Source organism: Hypanus sabinus, chromosome 1 (assembly GCF_030144855.1).
Source record: "Hypanus sabinus isolate sHypSab1 chromosome 1, sHypSab1.hap1, whole genome shotgun sequence".
In the NCBI taxonomy this organism is placed as follows: domain Eukaryota; kingdom Metazoa; phylum Chordata; class Chondrichthyes; order Myliobatiformes; family Dasyatidae; genus Hypanus; species Hypanus sabinus.
This window is the reverse complement of record NC_082706.1, coordinates 33,464,835-33,484,174: the sequence shown is the minus strand read 5'-3', so window position 1 is coordinate 33,484,174 and position 19,340 is coordinate 33,464,835. Positions and strand designations below refer to the sequence as shown.

Sequence of the window (19,340 nt, the reverse complement as noted above, 5' to 3'; positions counted from 1 at the left end):
CTCAGACCCAGTGGTATGCTTTCTTCATCAATACATCAATGTGTTGGGTCCAGGATAGATCCTCTAGGATGTTGACCCTCAGCAACTTGAAGCTTTCCACTACTGACCCCTCGATAAGGACTGGTGTGTGTTCCCCTGACTTCCCCCTCCTGAAATCCACAATCAAGTCCTTGGTCTTGCTTGACTGTGATGCCACTCAAACCGTTGATCTCTCTCACTCTGAGGATTGTACCAACAATCTGCCACCCGTTTATTTCAGTGTGGCCACGAGGCAGAGAGTTGTTACTGTACTGCTTGACAACCTGGGGTTCCCCTGACTGTAACACAGATCAAACATCTTCTGCTACCCCACTAAGCACACAGCTCGATGGCTGGGATGATCCTGGCCTCAGTGATGTAGATTCATTCACCCTAGACATTTCTTCCAGCCCAGATGGACCTCAGACCCACCAATGTGGCTGACTTTTGACTTACAGTCCTCAGTTCTGGAGTGAGTAGAAACGGACAATAAATTCCTCCAGCGTTTCAACAGAAGCCAATCCACTGGAGGTGCTCTGTTGCTACAGTTTGTTAATGATCCACAGAACAGCAGTGTACGAGACCAATCAGGATTACATCAGTCCCGATCTGGGACACCCCCCCCCCCCCCCCCACCTCCGCTCTCTCCATCCCTGCTCAAATCATAGTGGAAGTCCAGTTTCCTCTGGAAACCTCAGAACTCAACCTACAGTAGTGAAGTCTGACCACAGGAATTAATGTACCAATGAATGTTTAGGAGATTGAAGACAGGGCCATTCAGCCAAAATAAAGGGAGTGCATCCTAATCTCCCTTTCTCCAAAACCTTCCGTTGCCCGTTTTGCCAGGTCATGTCTTGGATATGATTTCACTTCAATGACAAGCCTTGGATGAGAGGACCAGTGAAGTAGCTGAGGTCCACGTGAGTTTTTTTTGGGGGGGGGGGCCTGTAGTGGTGGAGAGGTCCACGGGGCTGAACAGATTGGTTCTAGGAACCAGATGGACTTGGGTTCCTGCTGAGGGCAGAGTTCATCAGTGGCACATGAGGACCCTCGGTCCATGCTAACCCATTGTAGATAAAACCTGTCAGTCCCATTCCCCCAATCTCACTTAACAGCCCGGCACGTTAACTCCCCCTTTGATCCCTGGTGGAGCCGATTCTGTCCACAGCCCCATTCACCTGATTCTTGGAGCAGCTTCTAGCTAATCAACATCCTTCAGCCAGTCGGCCCCAGTAGACCCTAGGGCTGCTGAGAGGGTCAGAGGTGGTGCAGGCCCTGTGGTCCTGTCACACACAGAGCAACAAGGAGAGGCAGGAAAAGCAGAGGGTGAGCAACGTATCAGACGGTAAACAGAACAGAGAAACCAAAAAGGCAAATAAAGTGTTAAAAGGAATTTAATCATAGAAGGGTAAATATGAGAATAACTACAGGTCAATTTAAAACCTCATAAACATTTATAAAATGGGAAAAAAAAACATTTCTTTTTTTTAATTAAAAAAGCAATAAATTAGGCAATAGTTTTTCTCATGCACACACAGCCTGGTCAGGGGCAGTACACCTTGAACTCAACGGCCACTGGGAATCCGCAGACAAGGATGGCCCTCTGCGGCCTCACCCAACACCAGCCCGCCTGCACCCACACAAGTACCCCCCTTGTACAACAGAGTGGCTTTCACGCTGCCTGTGAGATGCACATCAGCCGCGCTGAAAATGTCGGCACTCGGACAAAGAACTTCCACTGCCTGCCCCCAGCCGCACCCTCTATCCTCAGGAAGTCTCCTGCCACTCCAACACCTGCTAGATGCAGACCAACATGGTGTTATGAGGTCGGGGTGAATGAATCCAAGTACATTCATGAGTGAAAATAGAGCCTTTATCATGAAGGTAGGGGTCTACATAAGTGGGCAAAGAATACAAACAGTAAGAGAGTCTTTTTTTAAAAAAACACACTCACAGGCATTGTCACCCAGAATGTTCTAGATGGTTGAAGAAAATTCATTTGCACCTTTCAAAATAAGCTCCATAAGGAAAGGCTTGTGGGGGATCTGAATGACCAATGGGCAAGCATCCACCCTGTGGGCCAAATGGTCACCCCACCCCAGCGCGAGGTTCCATGCTCCCTGAAGCTGATCTTGTGAACATGAGTCTGACAGAAGTGGTAATGGGGCCGCAACGCCCGGCTGTGAAGACAAGATTCGTAAAGCGACGCTCTGGAGGGGCAGCTGTTTACAGAAGCAGCTCTGACTGCATTCCCCCCACCCCGGTCACTGATCAGTCTGGGGGTGGGCTAACACTCAGTCTGGTGCACACGCGCGACTTGACCTACTACAGCCACATACATCGTCCCCATTCACATGGACCCCGCTGCGTCCTCGACCCACTCCCTGGCTAAAAGGTTTAGCTCGAAGGCTTTAATTTACTTTCCCTTGGCTGGCGATTAAGAAAGGCAAGTGGTCTTGAGGCTGTATAACAGCTGTGCATGTTATTGCCTGCAGAAACACAGTAAGGTCACTCCTTAGAAGAGGCAGACCGACGATGATTCAATTACTGGGACCGTATACGCCTGGGGTGCTGTGATCGATGCGAAGACCAACATTTCTGCTGATGGGTGGGGGCAGGGGGGGTCCAAGGTAGGAGTGAACTTTGGAAACCCTTTTACGCGTGTGTGTGTGTGTGTGTGTGTGTGCGTGGGGAGAGGGACGAGGATCTCTTCCACCATGGCAAGCACCAGTTCTGGGTCTGAGTCTGAGACTAACAGTTTCAGGCACTAAGGGCGAGGCAGCTGATCAGAAGTCGACAATGGATCAACCTTGGTCTCATTAGAAGGTGGGACAGGCTGAGAGGCCACGTCTGAACCTTCCACCTTGGGGCACTGGGGCAGATTAACCTAAGCCTGCTGACTCTGCGGGGAGGGGGCAATGTCTGAGGGAGCGCCAGCCGATGCTTGTGCTCCTGACTCAGGAGTTGCTTGGTGTCTGACGGTAAGTGGTGTCTGCCTGGTGGAGGAGTACGGGGTTGGTGGTCACCAGGGTGATGTGTGGGGGCTGGGTTGGGCTAGAGATCAGCCGGTCACCTGGGTGAGGGGTGTGTATGTGTGTGGGGGGGGGGGGTGAATTTGTAGTGAGGAGGAGGTCAGCCAGGGGAGGGGAAGAGATCAGCAGAGTGAGAGGAGGTGATCAGCCCTAGTTCGGCACAAAAGTTGAAGCTGATTGACCTCCACAGTTACCATGGCGACCAGTCTACCATCAGGGAAAGGACAAATCCACCCCCTCACAGAAGAAAGATTTTCCTAGAAAACTGGGAGAGCTGGCTGAGAAGTGGCAAGGTCAGGATGGTGTGGTAGGTCACACCCTGTGGGAGAGGGGTAAGGGTACAAATGGGGATGGGGGGGTGTGATGGACAGGGGCTGGGGAAGGGGTATGGATGGGGCTAGGATGGAGGCTCAGAAGGGATGGACAGGAAGTAGGAGATGGAACAGGCAGGAGACGGGGTAGAGAGTCTGGAGGGGTCACAGGTAGGGAATGGGAGAGGGAAGGGATGGGATAGAAGGTATAGGTAGGAGTTGGGAAGGATGGAACTGCAGATGCCCCTTGGGCTATCCTACTGGTCCATACCATCTCAGGCAACGCAGTTCTGGCCAGTAGTAGAAAGAACACCAGAAACAGACCTGGTGACCCAGGAATCCCTGGTCTGACACACTGTTCCACCACATCACAACTCCATTACCCTGGCTTCAGCAGCAGGTAGGACGAGATCGTCTCTGTGAGAGCAGGGAGGAAAGCCTATGAGCTGGACGAGACAAGCCCACTCTTCCAGGAGGATCATGGTAATCTGCAGCGACAATATTCTGGCAACAATCTTGTTAACTTTACAAAAAAAAATTCATGTAAATATATTTATATTTATACATATTTGGCCATATTTACAAGGCGTGCTCCCTCATCATCTGCGCACATGTTCCTGCCTTTAGCTCTCTCTCTCCAAAGCACGCAACACATCTCCGAGCCACGAGTCCCCTGTTGCCCCACTTCAGAGGCTGGGCAGCGGGTACAGTGCATCTCCCCCATGCCCACCCGAGGGGCGGGGAACAGGTAGGGAGTGGGAGAGAGCTGGCAGATGATCTACTCTGCCGGGCCGTTGTCTGGTGCCAGTCACTGTTAAGCCCAGTAAGGTCCCGACTGACGGTTCACCCAGGGAATGGCTCATTTCTTTGACTTTTGTATGCAGTTGTCGGTTCGAGGACAGGAACCACCGAGCGGACGAGGCTGCCACACACACAGGTGTGCGTAGAGACCAGTTCGGACCCGTCGATCGGCGGGATTGACTTCGTGGAATGATGTCCTGGGGGAGTTCTGCTCCACCAGATCCAAGGGGCCCCCACCTTTAATGCTTCCTCTTCAGGCCCCCGTTGGCACGACCTGGGTACTTTGGGAGGCACGGCTCCTCGGGTAGAGGGTCGTGGGAGAAGACCGAATCCTCGCCGGAGGAGCAGGTAGAGCTCCTGGTGTCCGGGAAGCTGGGGGAGTACTGATCCAGAGACACCGACAAGTCGAGGTATTCCTGCAGAGTCAACAGACAAAATAAACCGTGAGCAGGAACTCTGACCAGGCGGGACTAAAATTCTCCGCTGGGATGTCTGGTGCGCAGGGTTTTCTGAAGTGGGTTGGCTGCGAGCTGCAGCCTCTGTATGCTTTCTAACCGTCACCATCTCTCTGCAAAATGCTTTCTATTGACTCCTTTCACAGCTGCAGTTAATCCACTCTCTGCAGCTCTGTTCAAGGAGAACAGAAAGCCTGCTTAATTCCCGTTTCCAAAACCAAATATTATTTCAAGAAACTTGGGAAATGGAAATTTTCCTTGAGTGTCGGGGCTGAGGACGGTGGGTCAGGTACAGACGTTATGTGCCTTCTTTGCTCTCCTGAGCTTCCTGAATTCCTGCAGGCTCGTTACCTTTGGGATATTTCCCTTTGAGACTCAGACCGCACTGCCCATCAGCACTGCCCCAATTGAGGCTTAGAGGAATCATCCCACTGCAGAAGTAGCTGTGAAATACCTAAGCAGGTAGAGTGGAGGAAGTTTCTTATTAATCAAGAGAACCAGAGAACTGAGAAGCACGTGAGGTGTAACAAAAGAGACGGATTCTACACTTCCTATGGAATACTCCGAGGGTGTCTTCACAAAAGGAAGAGGATCTGGCCATTGTGGAGATCATAAACCCGTGCTCTTTGCCCTCCTATTACCAGGCTGGCGAGCAGCAGGAACCCGAGCAGTTCACGGACGGAACAAGCGTTAGCCACGTCCAACCGTGGCCAGGCATTAGCTCACCTGTCAGGCACGGGCTCAGGAGGGGTGCGCGTTCCCGGAAGGGTGACCCTCTCCCCCCCCGCCCCCCCCCCCTCGGCCCCTTCGCTCTCACCTGATTCGACGTCATCGCCAGAATCCTGTCCAGGTCTTCGACCAGCTGCTTGAAGGTGGGGCGCTGAGAGGGCATGACGTGCCAGCAGTCCCTCATCGTCATGTAGCTGGGCGGGAAGAGAGGGAGGCAGCTCAGTTAACAGCAACCAGAAGAAGGCACTCCATTTAAATTGTGATGGTATCCCAGAAAGGCCTTAGCGTTAAACTGGATTCTATAATGGATGCTGTCAGGTTGTTAGGGAACCAATTTAACCAGGAGGGTTAAGAGGGAACTACTGTGAGAGGGGCTGTGTATTGATTTTTTGGTTTATTTTTGTCACATCTACCAAGACAGAGTGAAAAGCATGCCATCCGGACAGATCACACAAAGAACTTTGAGGTAGAAGCTGTTACAGGGAGAGTGTAGTGCAAGGGCCACGGTGAGGCAGACCGGGAGATCACAAGCTCACTTTTAAATGCAAGAGAAGCTCGTTCAAGGGTCTGATGACAGAGGGATAGAAGGTGGTTCATCTTACCCCATCCCCCAGCCACCCTCCTTCCCCCTCATCTGGTCTCACCTACCACCTGCCAAACTTGTACTCCTCCCCTACCCAACCGTCTTCTGCCCCCCTCCCATTCCAATCCCGTCCCAATATGCCCACTGAATATTCACTTCCACAGATGCTGCCTGACCTGCTGAATTCCTCCAGCATCTTGTGTGTGTTGCTCCGGATTTCCGGCATCTGTGGAATCTCAGGAGTTTAGGGCCTGCTGGCTCACACTCTCAATCTTTTGTATCTTTACGCAAAGCGGTGGGGGAGAGGGGAGAAATGTGAATAACCACTCTCACGTAGAATATAAGAGCAACGATGTAAGGCTGATGCTTCACGAGGCACTGACGAGGCCTCACTTGGAGAGCTGAGTAGCTTTGGGTGCCTTATTCAAGAAGGGACGTGCTGATGTGAGGGTTCAGGAGAATGGTTCCGGGAAAGTAAGGCTTATCGTACGAGGAACCATTGATGTCTCTGGACAGGATATTTCCTATTGTGAGGGAGTCTAGGATCAGAATCGAGAGACGCCCATTTTGAATGGAGGTGAGGAGGAATTTCTTTAGCCAGAGGGTGGTGAAACTGTGGAATTCAGTTCCACTGGTGGCTGTGGAGGTAAATTAAAGGGAGAGATTGATAGGTCCTTGATTAGTCAGAGTGTCCAAGGTTACAGGGAGCAGGCAGGAGGATGGGAAATTGATCTGCTGTGATGAAATGGTGGAGCAGACTCGACGGGTTAAACGGCCTAATACTGCTCCTGTGTTGTATAGTTATATGGTCTCCCTGGAAGGGCCTGCTTTTGAGCAGACTCTCTATGCCCCCGCCACCTGGGAGTGTATGGGCCTCCAGAGGGACTGTGGTTGACCGATTTGTGTCGGACCCCTGCTCACGAATGGATCAGGCCCCACTCTCTGTACTCACAGCTCCTGGGTGCAGTTCGAGGGCTTGTCCATCCGGTGCCCCTCCTTCAGCAGCTTGAAGAGCTCTTCCACAGGAATGCCAGGGTACGGCGACCCCCCCAACGTGAAGATCTCCCATAGCAGCACCCCGAAAGACCAGCTGGCGAGCAAGAAGAGTCGGGGTTAGCAGACAGACGGTCACCAAGCAGCTCCTCCCCTGGCTCCCCAGTCCACGGGCAATCACCTAGACCGATCTGGCTGGGCCGCCGAACGTGGGGGTGTGGAGCCACTCTACCCTGCTTGTTCGGGGAGGAGCAATGAGAAACGCTATCGGTTTTCAGGTGGCTGTTCCCTCTAACAAAGTCTCGTCCTCCCATTCCTGAACAGCAAAACCCCACTGGGAATTTGAGGTAGAACAGCCCTTCCCCACACACCCCTTCAGCGATCCCCACGGTGGGCACTAACCGGAGTACAGATACGTCACTACCTGCGGGACTCCGTCAATCCTAACCGCACGGTTTGGTCATGCGCCAGCTTCCCTGCACCAGAGTAACTCCGTGAGTCCAGTGGCCCCCTCCAATTGTGAAATGTGCTGGCATGCAATTGGTGGAAGTGCTCTGCCAGCTGGATGGGCTGAACAGCCCCGAGAGCAATCCCATTAGCTCCTATTCTGCCTCAATTCCAGCAGCTTTCTCCATACTTCCACCACCCATCTAAAATGCAAAAGCAACTAATGTGGATAATTAATGTCTTTGGGATGTGGGAGGAAACTGGACCACCTGCACAACACCCACATGGTCACCGGGAGAACGTGCAAACTCCATGTGGACAGCACCTGAGGTCAGGATTGAACTGTGGAGCTGTGAAGCAGTGGTTTTTTTTTTAGCAACACTGCCCCCCCCCCCCCCACCCCGCTGTCTGTCTCTCTATGACAGCCGCTTTGAGCTCTCCCTCTTTTCACAGGAACTCTCGGTTGCACCCTCACTGGTGGCACATCTCACCGTCTACAGCACAGTCAGGATGTACAGGCTGCACCATCAGCTGCTGGCAGGTCAGACGCCTGTACTTACACGTCACTCTGGTGAGTGTAGATCCGGTCGAACAGAGCCTCTGGGGCCATCCACTTCACAGGGAGACGGCCCTGGAAAACAAAGACAGCACATGACAGTAGGGCGAGGCTGAAAGGTCACCCCTGGGCTCCCATACACTTCTGCACCCAGAGCCACAGAAACAGGACGCAGCAAGTTGGAAGAGACTTAACGTCTCAAAAATACAGAGCAGGAGGAGGCCACTCGGCCACACAAACTGGTCCTGTCAATCGGGCGAGACCGTGTCTGATCTGCACTTGGCCTCAAGTCAACTTTCTCTCCTTCGTCCCTTTACCATTGGCCCCAAAGTACCTCTAGCCGAGAATGGTCAATCTCCACTAGGGTGCAGGATTCTGAAGATCTGGAGAACATTCTCATCTCTACCTGAAACTGGTCCTAGATTCTCATCCCAGTATTGGAATCCTGGTTGCTTCAATAAGCTCAGCTTTCATTGTTAGAAACTCCACATGGTGAGTAACTGTTCCTCTTAAAACAAATCCCTTCTTCCCAGGAATCAATCCAATGGACTGCCCGTGAGCTACCTCCAGTGCAAGTGACCGCTCCTTGAGCAGTGCTTCAGATGGGTTGGAGGATCCTGGAGATTTGAGAGGGGAGAGATTACACAGGGAGGGGACACAAAGAGGAGATATTTCCAGCAGATGCTTTGGTAGCATTTGTTAGTACACAATTAGGGCAATAAATGCTGGACTTGCCAGCAGCTCCACGCAATGAACAAGCAGCAGCAATAATCACATTGTTTTGATGGTTGGTTGCCGGACGGAAGGGACCTGCCCAGTGGACACTAGCCTGCTCCCTCCACTCCGTGCCAACAGGACACTCACGTTTGTCGTCTTCTTGTAGTAGTCGATGTGATGGATGTCTCGTGCCAGCCCGAAGTCGGCGATCTTCATCACGTTTTCTTCCGTCACCAGCACATTTCGAGCCGCCAAGTCCCGGTGTATGCACTGCAGAGAGGAAAATCCGCCGTCACCCACAGCTACCCTGGACTTGATGACCCAGCGGAGGCGACACTTCCACTACTAAAGAACTAGAAGGCCATTTGGCCCTCAGCCTGTTCCTACTTTACAACAGCATGGCTGAATCTTCCACCAAACAATGCACCTTCCTGACCAATCCCCATTACCCCTTACACACATAGCACGTCATCAACACTGATTTATGGATTTTTGCTAAAATGCCACTCAATGCTTGGGGTACATAATTTCTCGTTGCACTGAATAGCCTACTGTTCTCCGTACAAAGGAATACTTTACAGCTAAAGCTGCACAATGCATTCTGTCTAGCCTTGCTTTCATGTAATTTTGTTTAGCAGGATGTTTTTCACGGACAAACCCCTTCCGCAAATTGAAGAATGTCTCTTCACCAACTCCGTCAATCTCACTCTCGAGCGAGAAAACCCCAGAGATCCACAACCCTTTGCTGAGAAATTCCTCACTTAGATACAGAACACTTTGAAACCTCACCTCCTGCCTCTAGAAACACGAAGAACTATGAATGTTTCAACCTAAAATCCAGACGCACTCTCCAGTTAGTCTCTCCACTGCATTCCCTTGAGGCAAGTAAAACCTTTATGGAGTCCAAATCAGTATACAGTACTCCAGATGTGGTTACACCATGCTCCACATAAATCACTCTCATTAAACTTTAGCAATAAAGAATCACATACAAACCTGACTACTAATTAGTGGCAGTACCCAATGTTGACTCTTGTCTGAGTCCCAGCTTCTCTGGGTCTCTCAATGTGTAAAAAATATTTTGCTGTTTTCCTGTTCTTACCAAAGAGGATAATGACACTTTTCTCTCAACTTGATAGGTTAATGGCAGCTATACTAACATGCCTTGAATTTCCCAGACGCAGAGCACCCAGCACAGCAGGCTGGCATGAGGGAGGCCTTGTTGAATGACTGGGCAAAGTCCTGTCAAATGAAGTTTAATGTGGGGAAATCTGAGGCCATGCACTTTGGTAAGAGGGGTCAAAAAGTGGGTAATTGTAAAAACCTGGGGAGAGTGCAAGTGAGTGAAGTTCGGAGGGATTTAGGTGTTCCAGTGTATGAGTCAAGTTAGCAGGCAAGCCCAACAGGCAGTTCAAACGGCAAATAGCATGCTGGCCTTTATTGTAAAGGAGTCGGAGGTCATGAATAGGGAGGGTGCATTACAGTTGTACAGTGTTGGTGAGGCCACACTTGGAATACCGTGCACAGTTTTGGTCACCTTTTCAAAAACCACTGCAAATTGTCCAAAGGAGCCCAGCTCCTGGGGTGAGAGGGTTGTCCTATCAAGAAAGGCTGGACAATGGGTATGTTCTTCTTGAAGTTTAGAAGAATGAGGGGGCGACCTTATTCAAGCACCCAAGACCCTCAGGAGCTGGACAAGGTGGCTGAGAAGATGCTTCTCCCCGTCGAAGAGCCACGTACAATGGGATGTAGCTATCAGATAAGAGGCTTCTAAGGTCATTTAGATTTGGGGTGTGTACGAATTTCTTCTCCCAGACAGTAGTAAATCTGGAATTCCTTGACTCAGGATGGTGAAAACGTTAAAGGTGAGAGATAAATATTTGGAAGTTTGAGGAACTGAGTATTATAACAAACTGATGCAGGAGTTGAGACTAGCACTTCCTACTAAACCCAGCACATCATGCAATACATGCACTGCATTATTATATACTGTACACATCTCCAAGTCCCTCCTCATATAACAAATTGCCTAGAACCAGGACATGCCCAATTAAACCGACACAAGGAGGAATTTCTTCTCTCTGAATGTTGACCTTCGCAATGCATGATTTATAATGTGGAGAAAAGTATCCTGATTCACTTTAGCAGAAGAGTCAAAATGTCTGACCCAGCAATTTCCCCCTTGTTGTCACCGTGAACTGACTGGTCCTTTAAACCTCAAACGTGCTGATCAGACGTGTACAGAGGGACACGAGGTACTCGAGGCCAGCTTACCAACTGAAACCACATGGGACCTGACGACAACTCTCAAGATGGCTTGTACATCCAAATCACAAACAAGGGAGAATTTGCAGATGCTGGAAAGCAGTAGACGTTGCCTATATGGACTTCAGTAAGGCCTTTGACAAGGTTCCACACACTAAGTTAGTTAGGAAGGTTCAATCGTTAGGTATTAATATTGAAGTAGTCAAATGGATTCAACAGTGGCTGGATGGGAGATGCCAGAGAGTAGTGCTGGATAACTGTTTGTCAGGTTGGAGGCCGGTGACTAGTGGTGTGCCTCAGGGATCAGTACTGTGTCCAATGTTGTTTGACATATACATTAATGATCTGGATGATGGGGTGGTAAATTGGATTAGTAAGTATGCAGATGACAGTAAGATAGGTGGCGTTGTGGATAATGAAGTAGGTTTTCAAAGCTTGCAGAGATTTAGACCAGTTAGAAGAGTAGGCTGAAAGATGGCAGATGGAGTTTAATGCTGATAAGTGTGAGGTCTACGTTTTGGTAGGACTAATCAAAATAGGACATACATGGTAAATGGTAGGGCATTAAGGATTGCAGTAGAACAGAGTGATCTAGGAATAATGGTGCATAGTTCCCTGAAGGTGGAATCTTATGTGGATAGGGTGGTGAAGAAAACTTTTGGTATGTTGGCCTTTATAAATCAGAGCATTGCGTATAGGAGTTGGGATGTAATGTTAAAATTGTACAAGGCATTGATGAGGCCAAATTTGGAGTATTGTGTACAGTTCTGGTCACCGAAATATAGGAAAGATGTCAACAAAATAGAGAGAGTACAGAGGAGATTTACTAGAACGTTACCTGGGTTTCAGCACCTAAGTTACAGAGAAAGGTTGAACAAGTTAGGTCTTTATTCTTCGGTGCGTAGAAGGTTGCGGGGGGACTTGATAGAGGTATTTAGAATTATGAGGGGGATAGATCGAGTTGACATGGATAGGCTCTTCCATTGAGAGTAGGGGAAATTCAAACAAGAGGACATGAGTTGAATGCTAAGGGGCAAAAGTTTAGGGGTAACATCTTTACTCAGAGAGTGGTAGCTGTGTGGAGCGAGCTTCCAGTAGAAGTGGTAGATGCAGGTTTGATATTGTTATTTAAAGTAAAATTGGATAGGTATATGGACAGGAAAGGAATGGAGGGTTATGGGCTGAGTGCAGGTCGGTGGGACTAGGTGAGAATGAGCGTTCGGCTCGGACTAGAAGGGCCAAGATGACCTGTTTCTGAGCTGTAGCTGTTGTATGGAAATCCAAGTGACACACACAAAGTGCTGGAGGAACTCAGCAGGTCAGACAGAATCCGTAGAAAAAAAGTACAGTTGACGTTTCGGACTGAAACCCGCTGAAGGCTCTCGGCCCAAAACATCAACTGTACTTTTTTTTCCCCTTAGATGCTGCCTGGCCTGCTGAGTTCCTCCGGCATTTTGTGCGTGTTGCTTGGCTTGTACATTGTTGGGATGGGGCCAGGCATCTTCAATAAATCTGCTACTGCTTTGAGGTGTGTCTGTTGAAAATATTCTAATATGTGCACATCTATTCCACTGTTATCATGAACTGACTTCTTGTATGATAGGACAAGCCTCATCTTCACCTTTAAAGTATTCTACTTTATCTTGCAGAGTTTAGCAAAGCTGACATTAAACTTACAGCAGGAGCTCGTACCTTTTTCGAGGCCAGGTATTCCATACCCCTGGCCACCTGATAAGCACAGGACACCAGGTCCTTGAAGGAGAGCTGCTCTACAGGCACGTGGGAAGGGTTATAACAGTACTCCATACCAGGTGGACGTCGGGCTCGCAGGTACTCACGCAGGTTGCCCTTGGAAGCAAACTCGACAATAACGTAGAGCGGTCCTGCAGAGAAACATCGAGGTCAAACACACACACACCAACAGGGAGCAGGAGTAGGCACTCGGCCACTGGTCTGCTTTGACATTTAGTAAGATTGAGGTTGATCTGACCGTAACCCCAACTTGGCATACATGCCCAACCAGGCAACTCCTTGCCCAAAAAATTTTACTCAGAATTAGGCCATTTGGCACATTTGGACCCTTTGCAAAAGCATTCCAAAGCCCCAAGACACCCAGAGAAATTTCTTTTGCCCCATCTCAGTCTTAAAAGAGTAATATTTATTTTTAAAGTGGCCCTACTTCTAGATTCTCCCTCAAGAGAGAACATCATGCTAACATCTAATGTCCGGTTCTCTCAGAAACATGTTTCAAGCAAGCCTTTACCATTTTTCTAAACTCCAGATTCCTTCCACCCTTTCCTATCTTTCCCAAAGGAAAGTCTGTCAGTTTGTGGTACTAATCTGGGAAATCTTCCTTGAAAGGCTTTCGACACATTAACATCCTTTGCTGACTAGAGAAACCAATACTGCGTGTAAGCCTCCAATTGGCAGGTGCAATTTAGTGCAGGCCGTTGTGAGGTTTTTGCAGTTTGGTAGGACCAACCAGGGTAGGTTTTACGCAGTGAACGACAGGGCACTGAGGACAGCGGTAGAACAAAGGGATCCAGGAATACAGGTCTACAGTTCATTGAAAGTGGCGTCACAGGTAGATAGGGTGGTAAAGAAAGCTTTTGGCACATTGGCCTTCATAAACCAATATATTGGGTACAGGAGACGGGATGTTATGTTGAAGTTGTATAAGACATTGATGAGGCCTAACTTGGAGGACTGTGTGCAGTTTTGGTCACCTACCTACAGGAACAGGTCCTTCAGCCCACAATGCTATACCGAACTAAATAAATTAGTAATCACATGGCCAACTAAATGAATCCCTTCCACACAAAATGCTGGAGGAAGTCAGCAGGCCAGGCAGCATCAGGCCGAGGTCCTTCATCAGGACTGGAAAAATGATTCACCTCTTGCCCATGTCCCTTCAATTCCCTCATACTGATGTGCTTATCTAAATGTCTCTTAAAAGTCCCTAATTTATCTGCCTCCACCACCACTCCCAGGCAGTGCATTCCAGACACCCACCACTCTCTGCAAAACACCTGCCCATCACATCTCCTTAAAATTAATCCTCTCACCTTAATAGACACTTCAAGCCTTGGAAAAAGATACTGTCTCCCTGTCTAATCTATGCCTCTCATTATCTTATAATCTATTTTTGATAGAGATCTCCCGTCAGCCTCCTCCGCTCCAGAGAAAACAACCCAAGTTTGTCCAACCTCTCAGTATTGCCAATGCTCTCTGACCTTTATGTCATGTCTGAGGTGGGACTCGAACCCACAACCTACTGCCTCAGAGCCAAGTGGGCAGCCCGCTGATCTTAGATGTTCTCTGTCCCAAACTCCACCCCCCCCACGCACCTCGAAACGTGTCCTTCCCTCACTCAGCTGTTGAGGCCCTGGTCTCAGCTCTCCCTATCCCTGTTCCAGTAGCTCGACAGCTCTCCAGTCCACAGTGTTTCTCCAGCACTGGCACCTTATCACACGATATTTTTCCACTTTGTCACTGCAGCCTGAGCCCAACCTGAACCTCAGTCACTTCCTGCTCCAAGATGCACCTTAAAAGCCCAATTCATGACCATGTTAAAACTCACCCAAACTTGTGGTTCACTTAGCTTGGTTTGATAAACTCCTGCAAAGTGGTCCGTGATGTTTTATTTTCTTAAAGGCCTAACATAAAATATCCCAAAATGAACTTGAGATGTCTCGTGTGACAGACTAGATAACCTGCACAGACAAGGTCTAGCAAACAGCAGATTCAAGCCTGTTCTTGTTCAGCTGCGGTCTGTCTGGTGAAAGCACAGTGCACCCAGCACCACGTAGGGTTGGTGTTCCAGGAATCAGACCCAGTGACGATAAACACCCAGAAATGTACTTCCTGGTATCCGAGTCTGGGCAGGAGCCTGCAGGTGCTGCCCTCGACCTACTGGGCTGTAGAGGTGGTGGGTTAGGGAGGGGCTGTCACAGTTACCTGGATGAGTAGCTGCAGCGCTCCCTGCAGCCACGGTGTGGCGGAAGTGGGGCAAGTGAGAGAAGAGGATGCCATTTCTATGCAAGTAGTCCCAGCATAGGCAACTCTTTGCTGTGTCCCACAGTTGCACTGAAAGGATTACACAGTGAGGAAAAATAAAATGGGAGGGTCCTGAGGAACTGTCATCCAGGAAGCAGGTTAATGGGATTGTTGCACAAAAACCCTGAAGCATACAGGAGTGTTTTAGCTGGGGTGGTGACGGCGTAGTCATTGCACTGGATTGTCGCTTGGTACACACCGTCCTGAGTGCAGGCTCCCAGTAGGTTAATGATGTTCTTGTGTTTGCCAATCATCTTCATCATCTCCATCTCCGAAATGAGGTCCGAAAGGTCCTTCTCCGTGGCGTCAGCTGTACAAAGAGAGAAGCGGGAACAGGATGAGTCCGTCGGCCAGAAACTCCAGGGAAATGACTCAGGGGGGCAGGCAGATTGATGCCCACTCAACCCGGCAGTGACAGGGAGCCGGGCAGAGATCCCACTATTCCCCACCTGACATCCTACACGGTGAAGGGCCACCGATCACTTCCAACATTCTCCTTGCTCCGTTTTAACATATTTTTACGCGATGCGGATGTCAGCTCCTATCCCTATATGCCGTCTGAACGAGTGCCCCGCGTACATCAGCACTTAGGGTGAAATGCGTTGTTGTATCGGTCAGCAACTCAGTCCGAGGACGTGCAGTGGAAAGTCATCAAATGTGACCACACTTCTGGCACCGATGTACCATGCTCGCAACTTACTAACTCGTAAACCTTTGGAATGTGGGAGGAAACCCGAGCAACCATGGGGAGAACGTGCAAACTCCTTACAGACAGGCAACGGGACTGAACCCCGATCACGGGTGCTGTAAACCGTAAGTCAGCCGCTACGCTACGGTGCTGCTGGTACTTGTACAGTTCATCACCGCTTGCGCCCTGGTTGCCAGCCTTAGCTCATTTCTATAATTATTCATAAAATTCCATTGCATTTCTTTTTGCCTGTACTTTCCTGCAAGAAACTGAATCTCAAGGTAGTTTATGGTAACAAAGACATACCCTGGTGATAAATCTGCCACCTCCATGGGCACTGTTACTGAGTGGCAGTCAGTGGTTCTCTGAGAGTAGACGTGTCTGGGATGGGCTGGCACTCACCTTTCAACATTTTGACGGCTACTGTGACCGGTTTGCTGGGCTTCTCCTTGTCGATGCCAAGGGTTTCTCCCATCACCACCTGCCCGAAGCAGCCTTCGCCGAGGGGTTTACCCAAGGTCAGCCTGAGGGTGATATGCAATAACACACAGAGGCTGAAGAGTCTGCAGATGAGCTCCGTTTATCCACCCACCCCACACCACGGCGGCAGGCAGGGAGAATCGCAGAGGAACAGCTGGTCACAGCGTGCTCCTGTAGCAGGTCACACACTCAGGGGAATAGGTCGCTCCGCATCACTGAATTGGGAATCGGGGACACTGCTGACGCCGAAGAAACCTTTCACACGGAGATGTGAAATTAATGATAAAAGGCTCTCAGACTTCAGTCTCCCAGCTCTCTTTGGATCAGGAGTTCCCAACCTGGGTCTACGGACCCCTTGCTTAATGGTATTGGTCCATGAGAGAGGTTGGGAACCCCTGCTCAAGATGTTCTACACTGTAGTGTAATCCAAATATTTTTCGCTTTATGAACAATTTTCTTCTTTACCGTCATACCCACTTGACTATCTCTCCCTCTGGGCTGCGAATGCTCATCTCGTAGGAAGCCAGTGCAGCATTCAACACTGGCCCCATTTCCAGCCAACCACAGGGGGGAAGAGCGAAGGAAAACAGAAGTAGGCCATTTGGTCTTTCGAGTCTTCACTGCCTATGGTGACGGCTGACTCGCCCAGTGTTCCAGCTCCCCGAAGTAGGCCATTTGGTCTTTCGAGTCTTCACTGCCTATGGTGACGGCTGACTCGCCCAGTGTTCCAGCTCCCCGAAGTAGGCCATTTGGTCTTTCGAGTCTTCATTGCCTATGGTGATGGCTGACTCGCCCAGTGTTCCAGCTCCCCGAAGACAAGCATTCCATGATCTTTGAAAATAACACCCTCACTGATCTGGCCTCCACACCTTCTGTGTTTGGAAATTCTGAAGATTCAACCCCCTCCCCATCCATGGTAAGAATTTCTGTGTCTCTCAGTCTTAACTAACTGCTCCTTCCTTACTCCAACGTTCCCTTCTGCAAGACTCTCTCAACTAACCGCGTGCAGTTCTGGTCTCCTCACTTGCGGAAGGATAGACTGGCTTTGGAGGCAGTGCAGAGGAGGTTCACCAGGTTGATTCCACAGATGAAGGAGTTAGACTTTGAGGAGAGATTGAGTTGCCTGGCACTGGACTTGACGGAGTTCTGAAGAATGAGAGGAGATCTTATAGAAACATATAAAATTATGAAAGGGATAGATAAAATAGAGGCAGGAAAGTTGTATTTCTTTGATAGGTGATACTAGAACTAGGGGGTTTTGGGGGTGTAGATTTAGAATGGAGATGAGGAGGAGCTGCTTTTCCCAGAGATTGGTGAATCTGTGGAATTCTCTGCCTAATGAAACAGTGGAGGCTAACTCAGTAAATATATTTAAGACAAGGTTGGATAGATTTTGCATATTAAGGGAATTAAGGGTTAATTCCCCTCAGGGAAAAGGTGGAAATGAGTCTAAGGCCAGACTAGTCATAATCTTATTGAATGGCAGAGCAGGCTCAATGGGCCAGATAAGCTCAATGGATTCCTGTTCCTATTTCTTATGTTCTTATGTTGTCATGAGTTCCACCAGGATATAAACATGTTTCAATAAAATCATCACTCCTTCTCCTTAGCTGCAATGAGTACAGATCCAACTTCCTTTGTTGTTTGTGACAATGTTCTCATCCCACATATTAGCCGAGTCTTATTTCTTTTGGACCAGTATGTCGTTTTTCAGATAATGGGACCAAAACTGTGCACAATACTCCGGGTGTGACCTCACCAACACCCTGTACATCTGGAACCCAACCTTCCCTGTATGTAAACCCAATCCAGGAAAAACTAACATGTCATTTACCCTAATTACTCAGAACCCCCGGCTAACTTCTGCTTTACACCCTCTAAAATTTAGAAACAGTATTTCTAAACTCCAACCCTCTTGCAAATAAAGACCAACATGCCGTTTGCCTTTGTAACCGCTTGCTGCATTGGTCATTATTAGTACAGGAACAGCCAGACCCTCTGTACTTCACTTGTTTGCAATGTACCTCCTCTTACATAATAGTCTATCTTCTGAAACGCCTGACCTCACATTTTCCTACATTAAAATCAAGTTTGCCAAGTTGTCACCCACTCAACTCAATCTATTTATATCCTGTTGTGGAGTCCAAATATCCTCATTGCTACATGCCCTCCCACGAGTTCTATGTCATTGGCAAACTTGGATATATTAAACTCTACCCTCTCGCCCACATCATTAATGTAAATAGCAAATCAGCGAGGGCCAGGCACTGATCCACTAATTACATCTTTCCAGTCTGAAAGCAACATATTTATAATGGCTCTCTGTATTCAACTTCCAATGGCAACACATTCCCACAGCACCTTGCTGCTATAATCTCCTCGATCAACCTTTTATGAGGCACCTTGTCAAGAGTCCTGCAAAACCAACTACAATCTAACTATGGTAACACATGCAAAATGCTGGAGGAAGTCAGCCGGCCAGGCAGCAACTATGGAGAAGAGCAAACAGTCGACATTTCAGGCCGAGACCCTTCATGAGTCCTGATGAAGGATCTCAGCCCGAAATGTTGACCGTTTACTCTTTTCCGTAGAGATTGCCTGGCCTGCTGACTTCCTCCAGCATCTGCAGGTTTTCTCGTTTGTGAAGTTACCTATGGGTTCTCTCCGTCAGCTCAATTTGTATTTGTGTAGAACTTCTGCAGATATGTCAATGAAGGAAGATTTAGCTGGTGTAAAACCACACTGATCTGACTGCATTCAGCTTTTATTTTTATTTAGCTATACAGTTCAGAGAAGGCCCTTTGGCCCTTCGATCCATGCCGCCCCAGCAAACCCCAGAAAAATCCAATTAACTCTAACCTAATCACAGCACAATTTGCAATGACCAACTAACCTACCAACCGATGTGTCTTTGGACTGCGGGAGGAAACCAGAGTACCGGGGAAGAAACCCATCCATTCCACAGGGAGGAGGTACAGATGGCGCCGGAAGTGAACTCTGAACTCTGGAACACCCCCGAGCTGTAACAGCGCTGCGCTGAACACTATGCTACCAAGGCACCCTTTTCTAGTGACTATACTTCATCCTTGATTATAGACTCCAGTAACTTGCCATCAATAGACCCCAAGTTTAACAGGCCTATAGTTAGCTGCTTTTGGTCTCCAGTCCTGCTTGGACAGGAGGTCACAACCGTGGTTTTCTCATCTGTT

General features: G+C 49.0%; 1 protein-coding gene across 10 annotated transcripts in view; it reads right to left on the bottom strand.

Annotated features, from left to right (window-relative positions):
- Nucleotides 1–1,396: 1,396 nt before the first annotated feature.
- LOC132392444 (fibroblast growth factor receptor 1-like) overlaps nucleotides 1,397–19,340 on the bottom strand; it is a 193,265-nt gene continuing 175,321 nt past the window's right edge. For all 10 annotated transcript variants that reach the window (XM_059966296.1, XM_059966336.1, XM_059966341.1 and 7 more), the window contains 8 exons: nucleotides 16,054–16,175; nucleotides 15,163–15,273; nucleotides 12,600–12,790; nucleotides 8,790–8,912; nucleotides 7,930–8,000; nucleotides 6,882–7,019; nucleotides 5,435–5,540; nucleotides 1,397–4,578 (listed from right to left, as the gene is read on the bottom strand). In XM_059966296.1, coding sequence (XP_059822279.1) covers nucleotides 4,402–4,578; nucleotides 5,435–5,540; nucleotides 6,882–7,019; nucleotides 7,930–8,000; nucleotides 8,790–8,912; nucleotides 12,600–12,790; nucleotides 15,163–15,273; nucleotides 16,054–16,175 — 1,039 coding nt within the window. In that variant the 3' untranslated portion in view covers nucleotides 1,397–4,401. The remainder of the gene's footprint in view (nucleotides 4,579–5,434; nucleotides 5,541–6,881; nucleotides 7,020–7,929; nucleotides 8,001–8,789; nucleotides 8,913–12,599; nucleotides 12,791–15,162; nucleotides 15,274–16,053; nucleotides 16,176–19,340) is intronic.